Source organism: Chiloscyllium plagiosum, chromosome 3 (genome assembly GCF_004010195.1).
Source record: "Chiloscyllium plagiosum isolate BGI_BamShark_2017 chromosome 3, ASM401019v2, whole genome shotgun sequence".
Classification (NCBI taxonomy): domain Eukaryota; kingdom Metazoa; phylum Chordata; class Chondrichthyes; order Orectolobiformes; family Hemiscylliidae; genus Chiloscyllium; species Chiloscyllium plagiosum.
Genome location: NC_057712.1, coordinates 11,212,362 through 11,235,598, shown reverse-complemented (window position 1 = coordinate 11,235,598; position 23,237 = coordinate 11,212,362). Strand labels below are relative to the sequence as shown.

Below are 23,237 nucleotides of genomic sequence, written 5' to 3'. Positions count from 1 at the left end.
AAAAGATCTGGGGAGAAAGCAGGAGCAGGGTACTGAGTTAGATGATCGGTCATGATCATCCTGAATGGGGGAACAGACCATAATGGCTGAATAGCTCACTGTTGCTCCTATTTTCTATGGCACAAACTCCATACAGTTGAAACATGGATACAAACATTATGGTTATTTATACTGAATGCAAATTTTATAACTAGAGTTCAAAAGAGGTACATCTGTCTCAGACAGTGTGTGACAATACTGCCACTTTAACAAGGTTATTTTGTCCTTGGTTTTTCCAAGAGAGGTTGTAAAGGCAGAAGTGCTGATTGATCTGGAAGTGGCTACTTTAAATAATGGCAGGGCAGTAGTCAGTTCTCCCAGTTCAGGTGTTTTTTTCCTAGTTTGTTTTGTTTAGCAGGCAATCAGAAACTACGGGTAGCACAGAAACTGTTACTGTGAAAGAAAGGTTTCATGCTTCAACAGATGTTTCTTGCCTGGCTCTTCTCTTTGCAATCTCTCCTGCCTGTAAGAACCAGAGTTTGAATTTACCATTTGCCAAGGGGTGTGTTTTTGGGATGTTAAGGGTATTGGAACTGCTCCTTTGTTAAGGTGCGATTTCGAGTCGTTTAGATTTCCAAATAGTTAAGTTAATTTAAATTCTGTTTTTTGTTTGTGTTTCAACCATAGTTGTGTAAATAAATTGTTTTGCTTAAGCAGAGTGGTTTGACCAGCCGCATCACTCCTGGAATATCCACTTTACATCTGCCTTTAAAATTAGAAAAAGTTAGGGACTGGGCAACCTTCTTAAAGAGTTTTCAGGGGATCTGGACTGGTCCACAATCTTCACAACTCAAACTTAACATGCTTTTGATAATTGTTTGACCCATAATAGGTCTGCAACAGAAAAGCCACTTTATGGCAGCATAAAATGACACAGAGATAGATTAAGTGAATGGACAAAACTGTACAAATTGATTTCAATGTAAGAAAATTATGAGATTGCCACTTCACTTTACGAAGGGACAACGCTCCAAAAGATTGTGATTTCAAATAAACTTGTTGGGACTATAACCTGGTGTCGTCTGACTTCTGACCTTGTCCACTCCAGTCAAGCACCAGCAGCTCCACATCAGGATCTATCAGGACATTATAGTAAAATCCACACAAAGAACCAACAAACAACATATCTACCGCAACCAGTCCTGATCAAAGAAAACCACTATAACTCATTGTGGCTGAAATAGTGCAAATAGTGCCGTCTGTTAACACATATAACATAAGGGTTTTGATGAATGACATGGAAACCACCTAGTTAAGTTGAATTGCCCCTTCAGGAAGCCTGTCACATAACTGAAAATTCTCACTTCTTTTGAAAAAAAAGCTTTAAGCTATTTTCAAATATTAAAGAAGAATGGTAGACAGAAACCTTCTCAGTTGGGTGTGGAGCTCTATGACTTGAGAGCAAATTCTGAGTATTAATTAGAGCCATACTGTCAGGAAGTGGTATTAGAAAACACATCTACAATGAAGGATGGTAAGAGTTTTGGAATGCTTTCTTACAAATCAAAACTAATGCAAGGTGAATTGCAAACTTTAGACCTGAAATTCTGTAAAAAGACAAGAGATGTGGAAGTGGGTCACAGTTCACGTGATGGATCAAACTCAAAGGGCCAAATGACACATGCACCAATCAAGTAGCAAAAATGACAACTTCTATTAGACAGTAATTACTTTAAATAGAAATATGCAAATTAATGCATGAATAGAATATATACCTCATGTTTTGTGGTGTAAGAAAGATGAACTGGCGATAACGCTGAGAACTTGCCACTTTGAGCATCATGTCCATAGAAATTCTCCGATTAACCATATCCTGCAATTGAACGGGAATCCTTTCATTTTCTATGGTCAAATGTGTTTCACTGAAAACTGAATGAAGTAACTAATTTGCTTTAATCTAAGTTAACTATACTTAAAAATCTAGGTTTACTCCACACAGCAAAGATAAGGTAGACTCTTAAACTGCTTAATAAACTACAGAAAGGTTGACTTTAAAGAGTAAAAGCAAAAGCAAATATTGCTGCTCCTGTACTAGAATCTCAGATCCCAAGAGATCATGTCCAAACCAGAACTGATGGCAAAGAAAGTTGCATTTATAGCACAATCAGGTAGCAGACCGTTAGAGTGGGAGAAAAGCTTGGTAATGATGTAACAGAAAGAAAATTAGAACCTCTACTATCACTATTCCCAGCTTCGGGCTACAAAACACACGTAAAAGTATAGGTTGCTACGACATCTCCTGAATCTTTTGTAGGCTAGTAGGATTATTTGGATGAATGGCTGGTGTGGATCAGATCCAGCTTGATTCAGGACCTACGTCCTTCTGGCAGAGATAGCAAAGCCAGTGGCCTCAGACATGCATTCAGGCAACCAACTCAAAAAGAACAAACAAACAGTCACAATACAGTGAGTTAAGTTCCTAAGTTAAATTTGTTAGTTGCAATAAATGTTACTGTTTCAACACTAATTAGTTGAAAGATTAACCGAGCCTAGGCATAAGCATACCATATAAACATCAAACTCATCTAAACAACGGAAAGGAGACTCCATGGTGTCCCATAGCGAAAGAATAAAACACACAGTTGAGAATGAGCGTTCACCACCAGACAGGGACCTCATATCACTGAGTGCTGCCTTGTCTCCCTCCCCGGGTTGAACCTTTAATAAGAAAAGAGATTTTCAATTGGGTCAAATACAAATAAATGCAGCAAAAAAAACACTAGAAGATAAACAATTTAATTCGACATGAACCCTTGCAAGCTACTCAAAATTTGAGCAAAATGAATAAAAAAAGTACACCAAGCAACATAACTTGCAGAGGAATATATATTAATGCACTAAAAAATACTTAAATTTGCTTGATGTTTCAAAGATGGCTGTTTAGTTAAGAGGATCAATATTATTTTCAAAATCTACAGGGGAGTTGTAAATGTAGATCTTCATAAACTAGCAAAAATCATAGGAATAGTTTCAGATTTGTTATATTAGGACTGTCATGTGGCTTTTCATTGGCTAAATTAATTTCACTACTAATACTTATACTACACTTACATATGCAGAATGTTAAAAGGTGGCATTTAGGTGTTGCTGCTCATTGTTTATTTAACTTTTGCATTTCAACAAAATGCATTTACGCCTGACTAATTTTCTTGCTTATTAATAATTTGTTTTATTCATTATTATTGATTTTTGTTCTTCCTTTTGTGTTTTGTCAACTTCACTCCAAATGTGTTCAAAAACAGAACATTTACATTTGGCTCTGCATTGCATTAAACATTTTACACTACCAGCTATTTTACCTGGGCTATATTTTGTCTCAGTCAGGTCTGGCTAATGACTAAAAAAGCTCTTAACAATCCATCTGCATCATTCCCTTAGCTTCAAAATTAGGAACCTCAGATTTCATGAATTTTGAATGGAAATATAGGGCACAAGTACTGTGCACAGTTTTGGTCGCCCTATTTTAGGAAGGATATTAAACTGGAGAGGGTTCAGAAAAGATGTACCAGGATGTTGCCAGGAATGGAGGATTTGAGTTATAAAAACAGGTTGGATAGCCTCAGACCCTTTTCCCACTCGAGTGTAGAAGGTTGAGGGGTGACCTTATAAAAAGTTCATAACATCATGAGGGGCATAGCTAAGGTGAACAACAAAGGTCTTCTTCGTAAGGTGGGGAAATTCAAAATTAGGATGCATGTTTTTGAGGCAAGAGTGGTTAGTGCGTGGAATGAATTGCCAGAGGAAGTGGTGGATGCAGGTACAGTTACAACATTTAAAAGACATTTCAATAAGTACAATTAGTTTGGAGGGATATGGGCCAAATGCAAACAGGAGAGACTTGTTTAGTTTGGGAACATGGTCAACACGGACTAGTTAGACCAAAGGGTCTGTTTCCATGCTGTATGGCTTTACGACATCCATGATTCTTTAAGATAAGCATTGCTCTATCAGCTTCTCTTTTTCCTTAAATTGAACTGTCCCAGAGATACTTGAGCTAATAATCACCATTGTTGATGTTTTTTATACTCCAGTGGATGGAAGGAGGACAACAATGGTCTTATGTCAGATGATACATTTTACTAGTTCAGATCCAAAACAAAGGATGCTTGGATTTTTCAATGGTATAAAATTCCAATCAACACCCTTGGTAAGGGGTAAATGTAGGGGAATGGGTCTGGGTGGGTTGCTCTTCGGAGGGTCGGTGTGCACTTTTTGGGCCGAAGGGCCTGTTGCTACATTGTAGGGAATAGAATCTAATCTAATCTAAAAAAATTAGACCATTAATAAATCTGTTGCTTGCATATGAAAGATGCCCCCAAGACAACACACAAGGATAATCTTTCTTTCTTTTCAAATGTATGCCTAAGCCAAAATTCAGACATCATGAAGGATTTTGAAAAGTTGAAACTCTAACTGTAATCTTCAATATTTCTGAACACTATATAACTATTTATTCCAGATTTATGGAGCTATCTTCTCTATATTCATACAAAAAATCAGAATATATTGTAAATAACTCACAGCAATTGAAAGTGTCGCATTCTTATGATCAAAACTCATTTTCCCATGGTAACCACGCTGGGACAGCATTGAATCAAAATAATACTTGCAGCGAAGAGAAATGTACCTATTTAATTCAAGCATAAATGAAAACAATGTTACTTATATTTGCATAATACAGATGCAATATACAATGAAGGTTTACCAGTTTCATTTCTTGAATGGCAAGCTTGACATATAAAGAAAGGTTGAATCGGTTAGGATTATACTAACTGGAGTTCAAAAGAATGAGTGGGGATCTCACAGAAACCTAGAAATTTCTAACAAGTAAGACCTACAGGGGAGCCCAGAACAAGGAGTCACGGTAAGAGTATATAGAAAAACTGTTTAGGACTGAGATGAGGAGAAACTTCTTCACTCATACAGTGATGAGCCTGTGGAATTCACTACTACAGGAAACAGTTGAGGCTAAAACATTGTATGATTTTCAAGGAGTTGGATAGAACACTTGGGTTGAAGTGATCAAAGGATATGTGTGGAAAGGCATCAGGATACTGATGTGGATGATCAGCCGCGATTGTCATAAATAATGGATCAGGTTCGAAGGTCCACAATGGCCTACTCCTACTGCTATCATCTATGTTGGGATAATTTCCCATGCTGTATTGTAGCCTTATAATTCTAAATTTATTAGCGGAATCTAAATTTTAACATCTGGTTGGAATCGAGCATTAGACTGGGTTTTCTCGATTATGGTTCAACAACATTATCAGTCTATCCTTGTCTCTCCATCAGTGGCTAGGGTGGGGTTGAGCTGACTGTCAAGTGTCAAGTTGATGGCAGAGGCTGAGGATTGCAACTGTGATCTTACCAGTGTTTAGCTACAGGAAACTGCAGCTCATCCAAAACAGGATGCAGAATAAACTTTTGCACAGCAAAGATAGTGGAAGTAATAGGAAGCAGATAGATGTAAGGTAACAGGCGCATGCATTTGTATACGGGAGATATTGCCATTAAAAGAAAACATTGGCTTGAGTTTTACATGCTTTCACAATAAATACAAAATAAGGAATAAATACATTTGGACCAAACAATGGTGAGAGCACTGTCACGTACTGAATTGTATTACAGAAATTATGCTGAAGAGATGGGCAGTGCAGATTCATGAGATGGTGTCCGAAATTAGGTATTACAGTTATAGTACACACTTGATAATGAGACTGTATTCATTGTTCAATAAGCAAAGATTGATTTTAAGTATGAAGAATGCTAGAAACATTAGGTCAGTCCTAAACAGGAACATCTGAACATTCGCCTTTAAAGACAGCATAAACATTACTAAATAATGACTTTAAATGACAATCCACCCCATGAATAAATTGTAACACATCGACACATTTTGTATGAAAACACATGATCATGTTTTTGAAGAATACTTGAGTTTGGAATTGAAGAATACATAAATAAAAAATGCTCCAAGAAACAAGATTTTGTACTTGCCTGCTGGCAATATGAATCTGCTACTCAACTAAGCAGAGCAATAAGTGCAGACTGCTGGACTAGATTAACACTATGACATCTTGTTCAATATGATGAATGAGCAAGGATTGAGATGCCATTGCAATTATGACAAACAACAGGAGTTAAGGAACTAAAACAGACGAATGAACTTTAGGAATGCCTGGGGAATGGTTAAGAGTTTTAAATGTGACTTGAAACATCATTATGAAATGAATTCTCTGAGGTTAACACACAATATGCAAGATGACAATGGCGATACTATTCAGGCAGAGAAAGCCGCAGCAATTACAAGAAACATCAATCCAGTGAAAAATCTTTTAGCTGTTAACTCATTCCATTGCACTGTGTTGAACAGCAGGTGCATTTGCACAATGAATGGCGTGAATTAATTCAAATGCTGCCTAGATGAATGGTTCCCAATCTTTTCAGTTTCAAGACCTACTTCAGTGAAGCAAACAATTCCATGGCATACACCCTTTTTCAGCTTAAATGATTGCTCATCAAGTTCACATTTACTTGCATTATCCAGAGTTAGAATGGAGACACCAGGCGATCAGTGATGGTCTGCCACAGCCTCCTCAATCCTGCCAGCCATCCATCCTGCCATCATCCAGCTGTATGTGCCCAAATTGCAGAGGTCATCATGCGGCCCACATGTGGAGAGGAAGCCTGGATGCTGGACACAGCAGCTGTCCTCAACCATGCAGGGCTCAGGTGAAATGGTAAACTGAATTCTCCTTCTGGACTCAGCTGTAACCAAAGGGGCGGCACTGCATACTGCAGCTCCAACACTCACCACATTCTCAGCTCCACACTGGCTCAACCCAGACTGCCACAGTAGCAGCAGCACACAATCTGATTGGCTCAGCCAAGCAAAGGTCAAAGGTACCAGTCGCATCAGTACCATGCAAAATGACAGCACTATACAACTGAGAACTGGCCCACGCCTCCACCCTGCGTACTAAGTCATAGAGTTATACAGTATGGAAACAGACCTTTTGGTCCAACTCATTCATACCAACCAGATATCCAAAACAAGCCCCAGTTGCCAGCATTTGGCCCATAATATCTTTAAACCTTTTCTATTCATGTACCCATCCAGATGCCTTTTAAATGTTGTAATTTTATACCTTCCACCACTTCCTCTGTCAGCTCATTCCATACGTGAACCACTCTCTGCATGAAAAAGTTATCCCTTAGATGCCTTTTAAATCTTTTCCCTCTCACTTTAAACCTAGGCCCTATAATTTTGGATTCCCCTAACCTGGGAAAAATATGTTGGCTATTCACTCTATCCATGCCCCTCATGATTTTATAAACTTCAGCCTCCGACGCTCCAGTGAAAAATGCCCTAGCCTGTTCAGTGCCTCCCTGTATCTCAAACTCTCTAATCCTGGCCACATCCTTGAAAGCCTTCTACCCTTTCAAGCTTAACAACATCTTTCTTACAGCAGGGAGACCAGAACTGAACATAATATTCTATAAGTAGCCTCACCACTGTCCTGTATAGCTTCAACATAATGTCCTAACTACGATACTCAATGAAGTGAACAATGAAGACAGGTGTGGCAAATACCTTCTTCACCACCCCGTGCATATGTAACATAAAGTGAAATAATTTTTACCATTGAGCAGGTTGTATCTGTTGAGACTACATAATTTAAACATTTCGCAAAGGATTCTGATAGATTTGTGGTAACATTAGACAAGGTATGATCAAATTGAAAAATGGACTTAAGACACAGAAGAACCATGACCTAACTAAATGGTGAGAATTTGAGAAACTGTATGGCCTACTAATGCTCGTGTTCCCAAATGTACATCAAAACAAGAAATCAATACAAAATGTGTAGTGCAAAACAATTATAATACACTTCAACTCAAATATTCCAATTTCAGCATGACAACCAAGGAACAAAAATGCTAACAGTGGAAATAAATAGCATGTTCACAGGTGAAATGTTAACCTATTCTGTTCTCTGTAGAAATGCTGACAGACTTGTTATGTATTTCCAGACTTCTTAGAACAGATTCTGGAAATACCATTTTGAACGTGGTACATCTAAAACTAGCACATCAGTAAGCTTTCATCAAAGGTAGGTAGTTCTCATACACTGCACCTCCCTGGGAATGTAGAAGAAAACTGTGCATTATTGTGAAATAAGTGCATCAGGTGCATGCAGCACACACAAAGTCCAGTTTTAGTCCACAGTTTCCTTGGATCAGCACATACACCATAAAGATAGATGCATAATATGCCTTGGTAATATATTTGTGCTGAACTGTCAATTCAGACAAAGAAAACTGTGGCATGTCTGAGTAGTGCAATTATCAACCTGGTGGCCTTAGTGGAACAGCATAAATTAATAAATTACCTCCTGAATATTTTATATGCTTTGTGCCTTTCCTCCATTATTTTATCAAGCAGCTGCATAAACTTCTTCAAGTTCTTAATCTGGCTTTTGACATTCTTGTATGTTTCCAAAACATCAAAGTACTGCCTGTTCAAAATAACAATAAGAAATTAAGTCAATACATGTGAAACATAAAATCTTAAGAATATAAGTTTATTTGAACAGGAACCAGAACACAGAAAACAATAAGCAATCTATGCAAGTTCAAGAGATTTAAATTCATGAACATACAAAATCGACCAAAAATCATCTTGCAATTAAAACAGCCATTGCAACTTCAAATTCAAAACACTGACTTGTGAATATTTGTCAACATTAACTTCAGTTTTATGTTATACAAGTGTTGGTGTTGAGTTAAGCTTCGGCCCTTAAATAAATATGAACATTATTAGTCTGGATTAGATTTTACTACTTAAAATTCTGCAGAAAACATTCCTTTGCTTCTGCAATCTTTCAATCATTTTCCCTGATTCAAGTCCCTAACAATTTGGTAATTTGGTCATAGGCTCTACTGACATTTTGAGACTTGTACACCATTTTCTCTTAAAAAAAAAGCTTAGCCTATACAAACTACCTCTCCCAGGAGGTCACCAATATCAAACACTGACAGCTATGCAATTCTAGTTTTGCTCTATAACCATAAACTCTGTTATAATATCTGAAACTGTGCCAACCATTTTTGCACATAAAAATATCTGACAAACAGCAATGAGATAATGATCAATCTGCTCGCATTAGTGGAGAAATTAATATTAGCCTGAAACCAAGTAGTACTCCATTGTTCTTAAATGGTCCACCGAAGGAGGAAGATGGAGCTTAGATTAAGTATGGCAAAGAAAGCACCGATAACAATGTAGAATTACCTCAGTACTGCAATGAAATATCAACCTGGATCATGAGTTCAAGCTTCTGGAATAGAACTTGAACTTGAACAAAAGGTGCAAATGATGTCACTGAACTACACATGATGTAACATCCATTGGGTAAGCATTAGCTTTAGAGTGAAGGGACCAGATTTAGAGATTTTCTTTACATTTGTATCTTGAGCCGGGGGGGTGGGGGGAAGAAGAGGCTAAATAATGTCAACATCAAAAACAATTCCCCCAATACCAAGCTTATACTAAAGACACCTCGAACATTAATCACCTGCATCTTGAAAACTGTAATACTAATATACTTAGCTATATCAGTGTCTTGTAACATATCAAATAAAACTACAAAAGAAAACAGTGCCATCGAACCATAAGGAAATTTTGAGATTCTGACTTTATGCTATCCTGAAAATTTATCTGACATAGCTGTCTAAGAATTTAAACTCAGTATTGGATTGCTGTTGTGAATAACTTTGCAATTGTCTGCCTGTAAGAAATTGCAGGGATAAGGCAAAGCAGTAATTAATGACTTAACGATTTAAAAAGGAAATCTATCTGGGTCATATCTTGTGTGAGCAGGGTACTTGCTAAAATTAACAAATGTGGGCAAAAGCAGCTCACCAGAAATTGTGTCAGAATAGAGGTCATATCAGCTGTGATTACTTGTAGAGTTCAAGAATTGAAAGATTTTTTAAGAAGAATTTTGATAATGTTAGCAAATAATTACACTATGCACATCAATGCATCACACACTTTACATTTAAATTATGAATCATTACATTGCGCTGCAAAGAGATGGAAGGATGTCAGTTGACACTTGCAATACAAAACATAAACAATATCATGGTAAAACCACAATCAGAGAAATGGTACTCTTGCCAGCAAAGTGTGACTTATAAATTGCAAATTTTGCAAAGACTTATTATAATAAACACGACAAGTGTGGGCAGAAAAGGAGACAATGTATGGAGAATGACATCAATTTGAGCCAATCATATTAACTATGAAAAACTACAACCTAATAAGGTAAGGCAGCGGTACCCCAAGAAGGGCAAGTAAATCTTCGACATCACTGATGTGGAAACGTTGACTCAAGACTGACCAAGCTCAACAGAACACAGCAAGAAAGAGCACCCTAGTCAACTGGATAATCATGAACAGTGTTCCAGAGTGAAGTGACTTTTTTTGTTAATTCACTCACAGGATATGCACACATCTCTGACTGTGCCTGCATTTAATGCCCATCTCCAGTTGCCATGGAGCAAGCTGTAGTAAGCTGTCTTCCTGAATCACTGCAGTCCGTAGGATAGAATGACACCAGCAGTGCTGTTTGGAAAAATGTTCCAGGATTTTAACCCAGTAAGAATGAAGGAATTGTGATATACTTGTAAGACAGTTAGTATGCCTTGGAGGGGAACCTAATGGTGATATATCTGCCTCTTTTGTCCTTCGAGGTGATAGAGGTTGCAGTAGAGGTGCAAGGGATGCCAATCAAATGGGTCTCTTTGTCCTGAATGGTGTCAGCTTCTTGAGTGATGTTGGAGCAGCAGTCATCAAGTTAAGTGGACAGTTTTCCATCACATTCCTAACTTTTGCCTTGTGGACTGTGAACAGACATCAGAGTCAGGTAGTGAATTATTTGCCTCAGAATTCCTGGCCACTGACATGCTCTTATAGCCACAGTATTTTTTATATTTCTAGTCTAGCTCAGTTTCTGGTCAGTATCCTGCAGGATATTGATACTGGGGATTTATCAACCATAACATCATTGAAAGTCAAAAATATCAAGAGAAGATGGTTAGACTCTCTCTTGTTGGAGTTCCCTCCCTAATGGCATTGTGGGTCAACCCACAACAGGTGGACTGCAGCAGTTCAAGAACACAGATCACCACCAACTTCTCAAGGGCAGCTCGGGGCAGGCAATAAATGCTGGCCCAATCAAATCCCACAAATAAATAAATTATAAAAAGATAGATACTGCCTGGTATTAGTGTGCCAAGAATGTTTTAAGCATCACAATGTACTTAATGTGAGTAACTTAAATTCTGAAACATGTGCCAACATTTATACACAGTATTCTAACTAAACATAATAACTTCATGATGTATCACATGAACACCATTAAAGAAATGTCAATATATTTACTCTGTTCATGTGACCTTTCCTCAGTATGGTTTGCTCCATTACAACTTCCTTACCGTTGCCATCCTTGGCTCCTGATATTACTTTCCACTCTAACACCTGGCACCAACACCACCTGCAGCCATCTCCACACTTGCCCCCCACCCCCAAAACCAGTGCTGTCCCGCCTAGCCTTACCTTTTGCCCTCTAATCTAAATTATGCCCCTGAGCTGCCTCTTCTTCCTTCACTCATTTTGAACTCACATTTAAGTCATGAGCTCTACCTAGTGGCAGATGTTCATCAGTACAGGTAGTCCTCAGACCTCGGCTGATGCCTGCACTAACCAAGTGGCCAATGTCTGCCACTAGATGGAGCCTGATCAAAGTAAAAGTAATATATGGCATTGCAAATTGTACTTCTTTAATATTGAGTTTTATGTTGAAAGTTATTTCAGCAGAAATGCACAGCACTGCACATACATGACAATATGGTCCAGATAGGAGAAGGGTGAAACACTTGGTAAGGATAAACAAGGCAAGAGATATAAGATGAATAGTAGCTTCCTGAGGAGGACCAAGGCAAATAGAGACATTGATATCCATGTCCACCAATCCCAGAAGTGAATGAAGGAGCAAATTACTACAGATGCTGGACTTTGTACTGACCACAACAAATGCTGGAGATCACAGTGGGTCAGACAGCATCCATGGAGTGAGTGAGAGAGACAGCAAGCTAACGTTAGTGCAGATGACTCTTCATGACCGGTGGATAAAGTGGTTAGGAAGACACAAGAATGCTTGTCTTTATTAGCCAGGGCATGAAGTATAGGAGCAGGGATGTCCGATTGGAAGCGTATTAAACATTGGATAGGCCATAGCTAGAGTATTGTATGTAGTTCTGGAATTCACATTGTTGGAGGGATGTGATTGCATTAAAGAGGATACAGAGATTTACAAGAATGTTGCCTGGGCTGGAGTTTTAGTTAGGAGGATATAGATTGGAGTTATTTTCCTTAGAACAGAGGAGACCTGGGCACGTGGAAAGATTGAGATAGTCAAAATCATTGGTGGTAGGGGTAAGCTGCATAGATAGGCGAAGACTTTTCTCTTTGTTGGAGGGGTCATTGACCAGGGAGGTATACATTTAAGGTAAAAGGCAAGAGATTTATAGGGACACGAGGAAAAGATTTTTCACCCAGAGAATATGGGAACCTGGACCTCGTTGCCTCTAAATTGTTGGAGGTTGAAATCCTCATGCTATTTTAGTATGCTGAAGCATAAAAAGATGGAAAAGGTGATAAAATAGTTTGGCGCTAAGTTTTGACTGGTGCAGACACATGATGGGCTTTTTCTGTGTAGACTTCGATGACATTTTCTGAGGTAAGGTACATTTGAGGTAACTAAAATCTAGCTTTAACTGATTAGTTGACTAATCCATCCTTCACAAAATTATTTTACTTCATTGTGATTTTCAGGAAAGCAGCAATATTTTTTAGTTGAGAACTTACTGTAATCAGAACCAAGAGTCCAAAACGGACTTAAAGATTAAAATACCGCCAGTGCACATGTGCAGCAGTGAAAATGCAGTTTGATAATGTGTAACAAAACTGAAAAATAACATGGTAAATTTGGAGAAATACTTGACAAAGATATGCACCTTTAATGCTATAACATTTTGAAATGGTTACTTGAAGCCAAGACAATTTAGAAAGGCAAAAGGAGAAAATTGAGGAAAATTATCCCAAGATGGTTAACAACAATAGTAGTACAGCAACAATGCCCAATATTGGAGCAACCAAGCAATACAGAACTGTGAGAAAATAGATTTCAAATAAAAATACTGAAGTGTTGATACTGATATGACTTTTAAAGGAAACCATTTTATTCAAAGTAATTCCTTTTCCTTCCCTCTATGCTCTCCATCAGTTCAATCTCTTCTGACACAGCATTGCAGTAACAAAAAAAAAGTATGTTCTACAAACATCAATCTTCTAACCAACATAACCAATGGTATATAATTTTATTCTTGTTTTGGGATCTTGTGGTGTGCAAATTGGGCGTTTCCATAAATTACTATGTTGACTATACTGCATAACTAATTCACGGGTTATTAAGTACTTTGCAACATCCTGAGTCTGTAAAAGGTTTCAATGAAAGGAACGGTTCTCAAAATTAAAGAAAATATGATCTTTCGTTTGTTGAGTTCATTAGAAATAGAACAAATACCTGGTAATTTCTTCTTTGTTCCCATGGCGCTCTTGCTCTGTGCTGATCCTCTCTCTCAGTCGGTTGATCTCCACGTCAATACTTTTGGGAGTTCTGACAACCTCCAATCGCTCTGCATAAATCTGCTTGGCTTTAGCAGTATTTTCCTGGAATAAACAAGATAATAAGGATCTGAGGAAGTGAAATAGGGCACTTTGCATCATAATCTCATTCCAACTACCAGATGTACCATCTATACGCCTATGCAAGTTTGCAAGGAAAGAAATTTACGTTTTTGTACAGTTGCGTGTCACATACATGTTCAAACCTTCTCGGCTGAGCAATTTCTACAGAAAATGGCAAATTCAGCAAGAGTACACTAAGATGTACTTTCTATTCAAATACTGTCCACTCTCTAACATTTAAAAAGCCAAAAGAATATCAATTTTTTAAAAAAATCTCAATGGGTTTGATGGTGAATTTTGATATTTCCACTATTAGGAAATATTATCATTCCTCAATGATAAGAGATCTCAGCTTGGAGAAAATTATTTTATTTTAGAAACAGAGCTGTGATATTAAGAAATTGCTTGTCACAAGCTGAGATAGAGACCACTAGTACTTTAAAGTGCAATTGGAAAAAAATTAGTGAAGAATAATTTAGTGTTGTTAGACCACAACATGGCAGCTAAATTAGTTTGATTGTTGCAACAAAGAGCTGTCAGACACACACTGAACTAAAAGGCTCCTTCTGTGCTATTAACATTTAGGCAATTGCTCTCCAGAGTTCAGTCTAAGCTCAGAATGTTATTGCAAATCACAACACCATGCTTATAACATTTCCTATCTGAAAGAAAATCCCAGCAGTATTTGCACAGCCCCACTTAAATAGTTCAGTGTTGAGGAAGCAGTACATTCTAACCAATGGCTATTTTGTAGTATCTATCTTGTGATAATTGTCAGTCCTAATCTTGACTGACTCAGTAGCAGGAATCGTAAAATCAGAAACAACAGGATAGCTATACAGAGAAAATATCTCAATGTCAGCACAAAGACTTAGGACCAAACTCGGATAGAGCGTTCCTATTGAAACAAAGCAGTCTCAAAGGTAGAGGAGAAAAGGAGGACTGCAGATGCTGGAGATCAGAGTCAAAAGTATGGCACTGGAAAAGCTTGAGATGTCGTCTTTCCTGCTCCTTGGATGCTGCCTGACCTGATGTGCTTTTCCAGTGCCACACTTTTGACTCTAATCTCCAGCATCTGCCTCCCTTTCTCCTCTGCTTTTGAGACTGCTTTGTTTCAATAGGAACGCTCTATAGTCCTAAGTATTCTGAAAGGATATCTGCTTGATGGAGGAGGAAGCTCTTCAAGTGAATTTGCAAGTTTTGTGGCACCATTTCAATTTGCAAGTGTATCAAAATATTGCAAAATACAAAGTAACTGATTTTATGGAATTATTTTAACAGTTTTTTCTACAATTCAACAAGTTTTCAATAAAAGATAAGTCCCACATTACAGGAAGGTGACAGGGTCAAACTCCAATCTCAGTTTGACCAACATAAGCTCAACAGTAAGTTATATCCTCAGAATCTTTAGTTATGGGAAGGTACAAGTTAAATAATATTTAATTGTCTGATCTCAGGGTCAGATTCAGTTGTAATGTGCTTTGTATAATCTGAAATTCTCTCCTCCAGAGATTAGTGGAAATTGAGTCACCGAATATAGTCTAGCTAAATCAGATAGATTTATGATCAGCATTTCAGTAGAGGTTTATGGAGGGCAAACAGGAAAGTGAAATTGGGCTACAGTCAGATTAACCAATATCTAGGGCTGTTTGTTCATTTATACAACTTAAAAACATGACTGAAAAATATCAATCAATATTTAAGAAAAAAGTCATTTAAAATATTCATTATAGTCAAACTACAGATAAGGTAGTTAAACAATTTCAGAATAAGTCAAATAAAAAAAAAAGCAAAATTTATGCTAATACTTTTACCACACAATGACTTTTATTTTACAAAAATGTTCTGATGTTTTAGCAGGTGATCACTCACAAAATGAAAAATCTGTGTATACCTCCAAAACCTTTTCTTTACTTTCCAGGTTCTCTTTTAGCTTATCTATTCCCTCCAAGTGTTCTTTTCTTTTCTCGTCATAATGTCTTTTATGATGTTTACATTTTCCAACTTCTGTGTCAATCTTACTTAGCTCATCCTGTTTTGAAGAAATGTAGGTAATTTTAAAATTGAATACTTACAATTCTGTAACAAGCCAAGAAAAGTTGAAAAAACTGTACACAATCAATTTGCACCTTAATTGGATCAGCTCCTTCAGCTATTAAATTGATCTTCTCCTTCACCTCTTTGCACCTTTGTTCAGCCTCATTCACTATCTTTCGGTGCTCATCCATATCTTTCCTGGCTTCTTCCAGCTTATTCCTGCCAGATACAATTCTGTGCCAGATATCTTGTACTTCTTCTTCCTACATTTTGTTGTTTTAAAAATAAAGAAAGTGAAGAGTCAATTAGAAGGAAATCAGTTCTCATCCAAACTTCTATGAATGATTTATCTTCATGCAATCTCAAATCACCAGAAGTTCATTTTGAGCACTATTTCAAAGTGTAACGCACAAGCCTAAACTAATTCAAAAATGGTCAATACACTCACCAATGTGGAAATGTCTACAGACTGTGGCTCATCCACATTCTCCAAATCTGAAATTTCTAGCTTTATTTTTGTCATACTTTCCTAAACCAAAAAAAATTGAAAAATATACATAAAGGTCATTTTTCTTCTCTTCTAGAAGTACATCCAATTATGTTTTGGTTCTAAATTTTAGCTACAGACCTGGATTTTCCTCTTATGCATTTGTTTCATTTTCATCTGAGTATCATTTACCCGAATTTCTTCTATTATTGACTGCAATCGTTGCTGAAAATGTGACAACTTAGCCATCTTGTTGCTCACTTCCATTTCGAGTTGACTGTAATATAGAAAACAAACTTCAGCGGTCAAACCATATTTCTAGAAAACAAATGGTAGTTAATACAAAATTCACAGAGTCAGAGATGTACAGCATGGAAATAGACCCTTCGGTCCAATTCATCCATGCTGACCAGGTATCCCAACGTAATCTAGTCCCATTTGCCAGCACTTCGACCACATCCCTCTAAATCCATTCTATTCATATATCCATCCAGATGCCTTTTAAATATTTTAATTGTACCAGCCTGCACCACTTTCTCTGGCAGCTTTTTCCATACACACACTACCCTCTGCATGAAAAAGGTGCCCTTAGGTCCCTTTTATATCTTTGCCCTCTCACCCTAAACCTGTCCTTTAGTTCTGGATTCACTCACCCCAAGGAAAAGACCTTGTCTATTTACCCTAGACATGCCCCTCATGATTTTACAAACCTCTAAGGTCACCCCTCAGCCTCCGACACTCAGGGAAAACAACCCCAGCCTATTCAACCTCTCCCTCTCGCCCAATCCTGGCAACAACATTGCAAATCTTTTCTAAACCCTTTCAAGTTTCACGATATCTTTCCAATAGGAGGGAGACCAGAACTGCACACAATATTCCAAGAGTGGCCTAAACAAATATCCTGTACAGCTGCAACTTGACCTTGCAACTCCTATTCTCAATGCTCTGACAAATTTTTACCTTTGTCCAACTACACTCAAGTACTGTAATACAAGATGTAAACTTGTGGCACAGTGGTTAGCACTGCTGTCTCATAGCGCCAGAGACCCAGGTTCATTTCCCACCTTAGGCGACTCTCTGTGTGGAGTTTGCACATTCTCCCAGTGTCTGCGTGGGTTTCCTCCGGGTGCTCCGGTTTCCTCCCACAGTCCAAAAATGTGCAGGTTAGGTGAATTGGCCATGCTAAATTGCCTGTAGTGTTAGGTGAAGGGGTAAATGTAGGGGAATGGGTCTGGGTGGGTTGCACTTCGGCGGGTTGGTGTGGACTTGTTGGGCCGAAGGGTCTGTTTCCAGACTGCAAGTAATCTAATCTAATCTAACTTTCTTATTTAATGGCATGTTCCAGTATATTCTGAACTTTCAGTCAATACTTCAAAAATTCCAAACACATACAAATCATTAAGATGGTCACTACAAACCATGTGACCATGAGGTCCAATGCCTCCCAAATCTCAAGCAAATACTGTAATATAGATCCCAAAAGAGAAAATGCTGGAAAATCTCAGCAGGTCTGGCAGCATCTGTAAGGAGAGAAAACAGCTGACGTTTAGATTCCAACCGACCCTTTGTCAATGCTGGTTTCAGATTCCAGCATCCGCAGTAATTTGCTTTTATACTGTAATATAGATGTTCACAGCCAGTGATTTCACATCTGCTTTTGATAAAAGATCGATCATCTTTAATCTTCAAACAGCAACATTTCAGCCAACCCATATTTCTATTTCAACATGGACTAAAATATTAAAACTCTAGGTTTGTTAGACAAGTGCAAATTTTCATTCTAATATGAAAATTTTCCTCATTCAGGCCAGGCTGGTTGCGCATAAAGCTGTCAAACAGCAGTACAAGATGCGTAATTACCATGTCACACCTTTTGGAAAAAAGTCTTTGAACAAGTACAAATCGTAAAATCCCTAGTGTGGGGACAGGCCATTTGGCCCAACAAGCCCACACTGACCCTTTGAAGAGTATCCCACCCAGATCCATTCCCCTACCTGGATTACCCTACGTTGCCCCTGACAAATGCACCTAAGCCTACCCATCCCTGAACACTATGTACAATTTAGCATGTCCAACTCACCTAACCTGCACACCTTTGGATTGTGGGAGGAAAGCGGAGCACCCGCAGGCAAACTCTACACAGTAGCAACAATCACCCAAGACTGGAATCTAACCCAGGTCCCTGGCACTGTGAGGCAGCAGTGCTAACCACTCTGCCACCCCATGAGGAGGCACTGATTTTAAGCCCTGCTTTTAGAGGTACCTACATCATTTTAAAGTGACCAAAACTAAGATGTCTCAAAAGACAGCACTGCCAAAAGTTCTGAGAAAACAATTTGTGCTCTACATTCAGAGGGATCCAGGATTCCATGAGATGCTCATGAAGGTTGGAGTTGATGAAGCAGAGCTACTTTTCCCTCAGCAGAATTTCCTCAAGGGGGCAAGGCCACTCCGAGGGTCAGTGCACAGTGCTTGGTAGGTGACACAGTTCCCAGCTTTGACTTTTGTTTTCCAACCTCAGCAAAGAATGTGGAAATTTCAAAGGCTCCAGGTACTGAAGAGTTATTCCCACTGTATCAAATTCCCCATTAAGTAACAATTGGTCAGGGCCCTAGGTGCACTTGGATCAATTAATATTTAGCGCAACTTCTGAGAATAAGGGCAACAGCATAAAAGAGTAAGACGCCAACGCACTACTTAAAGGTAAACAAGTCACATTTCAGTTACCGTTGTCTGTTCAATATCTATCTAAGTTCAAGACTGTGGAGACCACAATTATACTGTTGCTTGGGCATCTCTGCTGCAACAATCTCTACACAGGATATGATCTGGCAGCTAAGTATGGCAAAGGAGCAAAAGCTGAGTTCCTCTATCCACGTTTAGCCTGGAACCTTACTGTGGGCAAAAGACAGATTGCCCACAGACACCACTGAGGAAGGGATGCTCCACCTTACCAGCCCTAGCCTCCATTTCGCCGTCAATTTTCCTGGTGCCCTTAATGTGAGGCTTTGTCTCTTCCTCACCCCCAGGTCTTCTCCCCAAATAACTTGTCATCCTCAGGCAGCAGAAATGAGGGGACGCCAGCAGCACATGCACAAGCACGAGGTTGTCTTTGTGTGGAACTTTGCAATGTCAATTGCACATGCTTTCTGTAACCCATTGTGGCGAGCTGACACACAAATTGGGTCAGCACACGCCCCTTTGGGCCACCGTGCATGAATGGGGGCTACTTTGGCACAATGGAATATCACATTTGTTTTACAATATAGAGCATCGTCTGCCATTGCAATGGGACAGGAAGTCAGCACCACACTGCCAAGAGATGCTTGTGCAATGTTACAATGTCACTTGTTGCTGAGCTCCGGTCACTGCTGTGCCATAAGCTCAGGTCACAAAAGATTTAGAAATCTCATGATCATAGCAGATATACAAATGCAGTTACATTCAACATATCTGCCTACCACTTTCATACATTCACAAGCTCTCACGATTTTGACATCTGCATACTCACAGGTCATAAAGCTTTCACCAAAACTAACAGTTCCACGACAGAATATTCCCTTTTCCTGGACTTTATTACAGATTCTAAGGGATTTGTTTTTAAACTCTAACTGTAAAACAACCTGAGATGGGACCCCACATCCCGTTATTCTACGGATATGAAAAAACACTTACTTAAATACAAACGTACTGATCACAGGCAGTAAAGAACAACACCAATTCAATCCATGACATTACTAATAACACTTCAATGAACTCAGGCAAAACATTAGTAGATGCCCTTTAAACAGTGGCCCATGGAGAAGCTGGCCCCTAGTGGTGAATCTGCACACAAGAATTGTGAATTCAATTTCACCAACTCCCTGGTATTTACAGAGCAAGGTGCATACTTAATAGTGAACCAAAAGATCTGGCAAATAACAGAATTTGATAATTTTCTCGAAGTGTGAAATTATACACAAATAGAACTGAAGAGTCACAGAACATGGAGATGTAGTGGACAACGAAGAAGGTTACCTCAGATTACAACGGGATCTTGATCAGATGGGCCAATGGGCTGAGAAGTGGCAGAGGAAGTTTAATTTAGATAAATGTGAGGTGCTGCATTTTGGGAAAGCAAATCTTAGCAGGACTTATACACTTAATGGTAAGATCCGAGGGAGTGTTGCTAAACAAAGAGACCTTGGAGTGCAGGTTCATGGCTCCTTGAAAGTGGAGTCGCAGGTAGATAGGATAGTGAAGGCAGTGTTTGGTATGCTTTCCTTTATTGGTCAGAGTATCGAGTACAGGAGTTGGGAGGTCATGTTGCGGCTGTCCAGGACACTGGTTCGGCCACTGTTAGAATATTGCGTACAATTCTGGTCTCCTTCTTCACAGCACCAGGGACCCATGTTCAATTCCAGCGTCGGGCGATTGTCTGTGTGGAGTTTGCGCATTCTCTCCGTGTCTGTGTGGGTTTCCTCCGGGTGCTCCGGTTTCCTCCCACAGTCCAAACACGTACAGGTCAGGTGAATTGGCCATGCTAAATTGCCCATAGTGTTAGGAGCGTTAGTCAGAGAGAAATACATCTGGATCAGTTACTCTTTGGAGGGTCGGTGTGGACTTGTGGGGCCGAAGGGCCTGCTTCCACACTGTAGGGAATCTAATCTAATATCCAGCACTAACATGGCTTTGAAGGATTTTATTATTTAAACAATGTTTATCTCATTAATAGTTAATCATTAAAAAGTGCATGAAGTAGTTCACAAAAAACAACAAGCAAGGTGAAATCTGAGTGGGCAACACGATGAGATTGTACCTCTCCGTAGCTCAGTTGCACCACTAACATACTGAACAACAGCACTACCAGATTCTTCATTCTCTAAAGTTTCACAAAATTACAACTAAAAATTTTTTCAGGTTGTGGAACCTTGCATTCATTTTAGCTTCTTCATTTATTATGCCACCCTTACTCAAACATTGACATATTCAGCACTGAACAATTTGGAATCGTAACTAAACAGTGGGTGACACGGTGGCACAGTGGTTAGCACTGCTGCCTCACAGCGCCAGAGACCCGAGTTCAATTCCCGCCTCAGGCAACTGACTGTGTGGAGTTTACACGTTCTCCCCGTGTCTGCGTGGGTTTCCTCCGGGTGCTCCGGTTTCCTCCCACAGTCCAAAGATGTGCAGGTCAGGTGAATTGGCCATGCTAAATTGCCTGTAGTGTTAAGTAAGGAGTAAATGTAGGGGTATGGGTGGGTTGCGCTTCGGCAGGTCGGTGTGGACTTGTTGGGCCGAAGGGCCTGTTTCCACACTAAGTAATCTAATCTAATCTAAACATGAACACAAGACCAAGATGAAGGAAGGGCTGGTAAGTTTTTCTTTATTATTAATTCACAGGATGTGGACATCACTGGTTGGGCCAGTATTTATTACCCATTCCTAATTGCCAAGAGCGCAATTAAGTGTCAACCACATTGTTGTAGGTCTGGAGTCACATGTAGGTTATACCAGGTAAGGATGGCTGCTTTCTTCCCCAAAGGTCATTAGTGAAACAGATGCGTTTTTCCAATAATTCACAATGGCTTCAAGATCACTCGACTCTTAATTCCAGATAGTTATTCAATTCAAATTTCACCACCTGTCATGGCAGAATTCAAACCCAGGCCCCGAAAGCATTAGCAGAGTCTCTGGATGAATACTGCAGCGATTACATCACTAGGCCATTCCCTCCCCTAAAGTGGCAGAGTACGGAGGATGAAGGGGACATAGGATGTGCAGGATCTAATCCCTAAGGTATTGCGCACAGTTCAGGTGACTACACTACCAAAAGGATGTGGATGTTTTGGAGAGGGTACAGAAAAGGTTTACCAGGATGCTGCCTGGCATGGCAGATTTTAGCTAATGAACAAACGAATCTGAAGATTGATTCACTGAATGAAAGAATTAATTAATAAATGGATCCAAAGAATGATCCATTGAATTAATTAGTGAATGAATGAGGGGGCGACCTGAGGGAAGCCTATAAGATTGCGAATGGCATGGAGAGTTTGGAAATTATGAAGCTTTTTCCCCAGGGTGGAGGGATCAATTACTAGGGGGCACAGGTTCAAGGCAGGGGTGCGTGTGCCTAGTGTGTCTGTGCGGAGGAGAGAGTTTAAAACAGATGTGCAAGGTAAGTTTTTAACAAAGGGTAGCGCTGCCAAAGGAGCTGATAGAAGCAAATACAATAGCAGCACTCAAGAAACACATGGATAAAAACATGAATAGGAAGGCAATAGAGGGATACAGATCCTCCAAGTAAATACAGCTTTAGTCTAGCAGGGCAAATTGTATTGATGCAGGGTTGGAGGGCCGAGAGGCCTGTTCCTGTGCTGTACTTTCCTTTGTTCTCTTATGATTAAAGACCTATTGCTCTAGCCTTCATATTTCTCAAAGTTGTAATACCAATACAGAGAGATTTACGAACCCGATTTCTGATTCCACATCACCACCCAAGTATCTTGCCCTGTCTGTTTCCGAGGAGTAGTAGCGGTTGGGAAAAACCTGGTCACCTGCTGCAGTAAAGGCTTCTCTGCAGTTTGCGGGTGGTCTTTGCTGCTGCATAATTTCGCGAGCTCTGCTGTTACTCTAGAAATGAAACAGCACATATTTAGTGTCTTACTAGAATTCATTTAGTCTAAATGGTTTTCTTCAGACAAATTCTAATACATACCTACTCACTGTTCTACAAAGGGCAATGAAATGATCTGTTGGGTACATTAACCTCTGCTACTGTAATAAAAACCATACATCTCATCCAGATTTGACTAGCAAGTTAGCATTCCATATAGTATAATGCAATTCCAAATAGCAGTGAGCTGGATCATAGAT

The 23,237-nt window shown here is 39.2% G+C and overlaps 1 protein-coding gene across 2 annotated transcripts in view; it reads right to left on the bottom strand.

The window, feature by feature from the left end:
* The window catches only part of LOC122540933 (structural maintenance of chromosomes protein 6-like), a 75,891-nt gene that overhangs the window by 4,261 nt on the left and 48,393 nt on the right, over positions 1–23,237 (bottom strand). For both annotated transcript variants that reach the window (XM_043677256.1, XM_043677262.1), the window contains exons 17-26: positions 22,834–22,994; positions 16,524–16,659; positions 16,344–16,424; positions 15,988–16,158; positions 15,753–15,890; positions 13,695–13,840; positions 8,436–8,561; positions 4,561–4,666; positions 2,545–2,697; positions 1,755–1,852 (exon numbers count right to left, since the gene is read on the bottom strand). In XM_043677256.1, the coding sequence (XP_043533191.1) occupies positions 1,755–1,852; positions 2,545–2,697; positions 4,561–4,666; positions 8,436–8,561; positions 13,695–13,840; positions 15,753–15,890; positions 15,988–16,158; positions 16,344–16,424; positions 16,524–16,659; positions 22,834–22,994 (1,316 nt within the window). The remainder of the gene's footprint in view (positions 1–1,754; positions 1,853–2,544; positions 2,698–4,560; positions 4,667–8,435; positions 8,562–13,694; positions 13,841–15,752; positions 15,891–15,987; positions 16,159–16,343; positions 16,425–16,523; positions 16,660–22,833; positions 22,995–23,237) is intronic.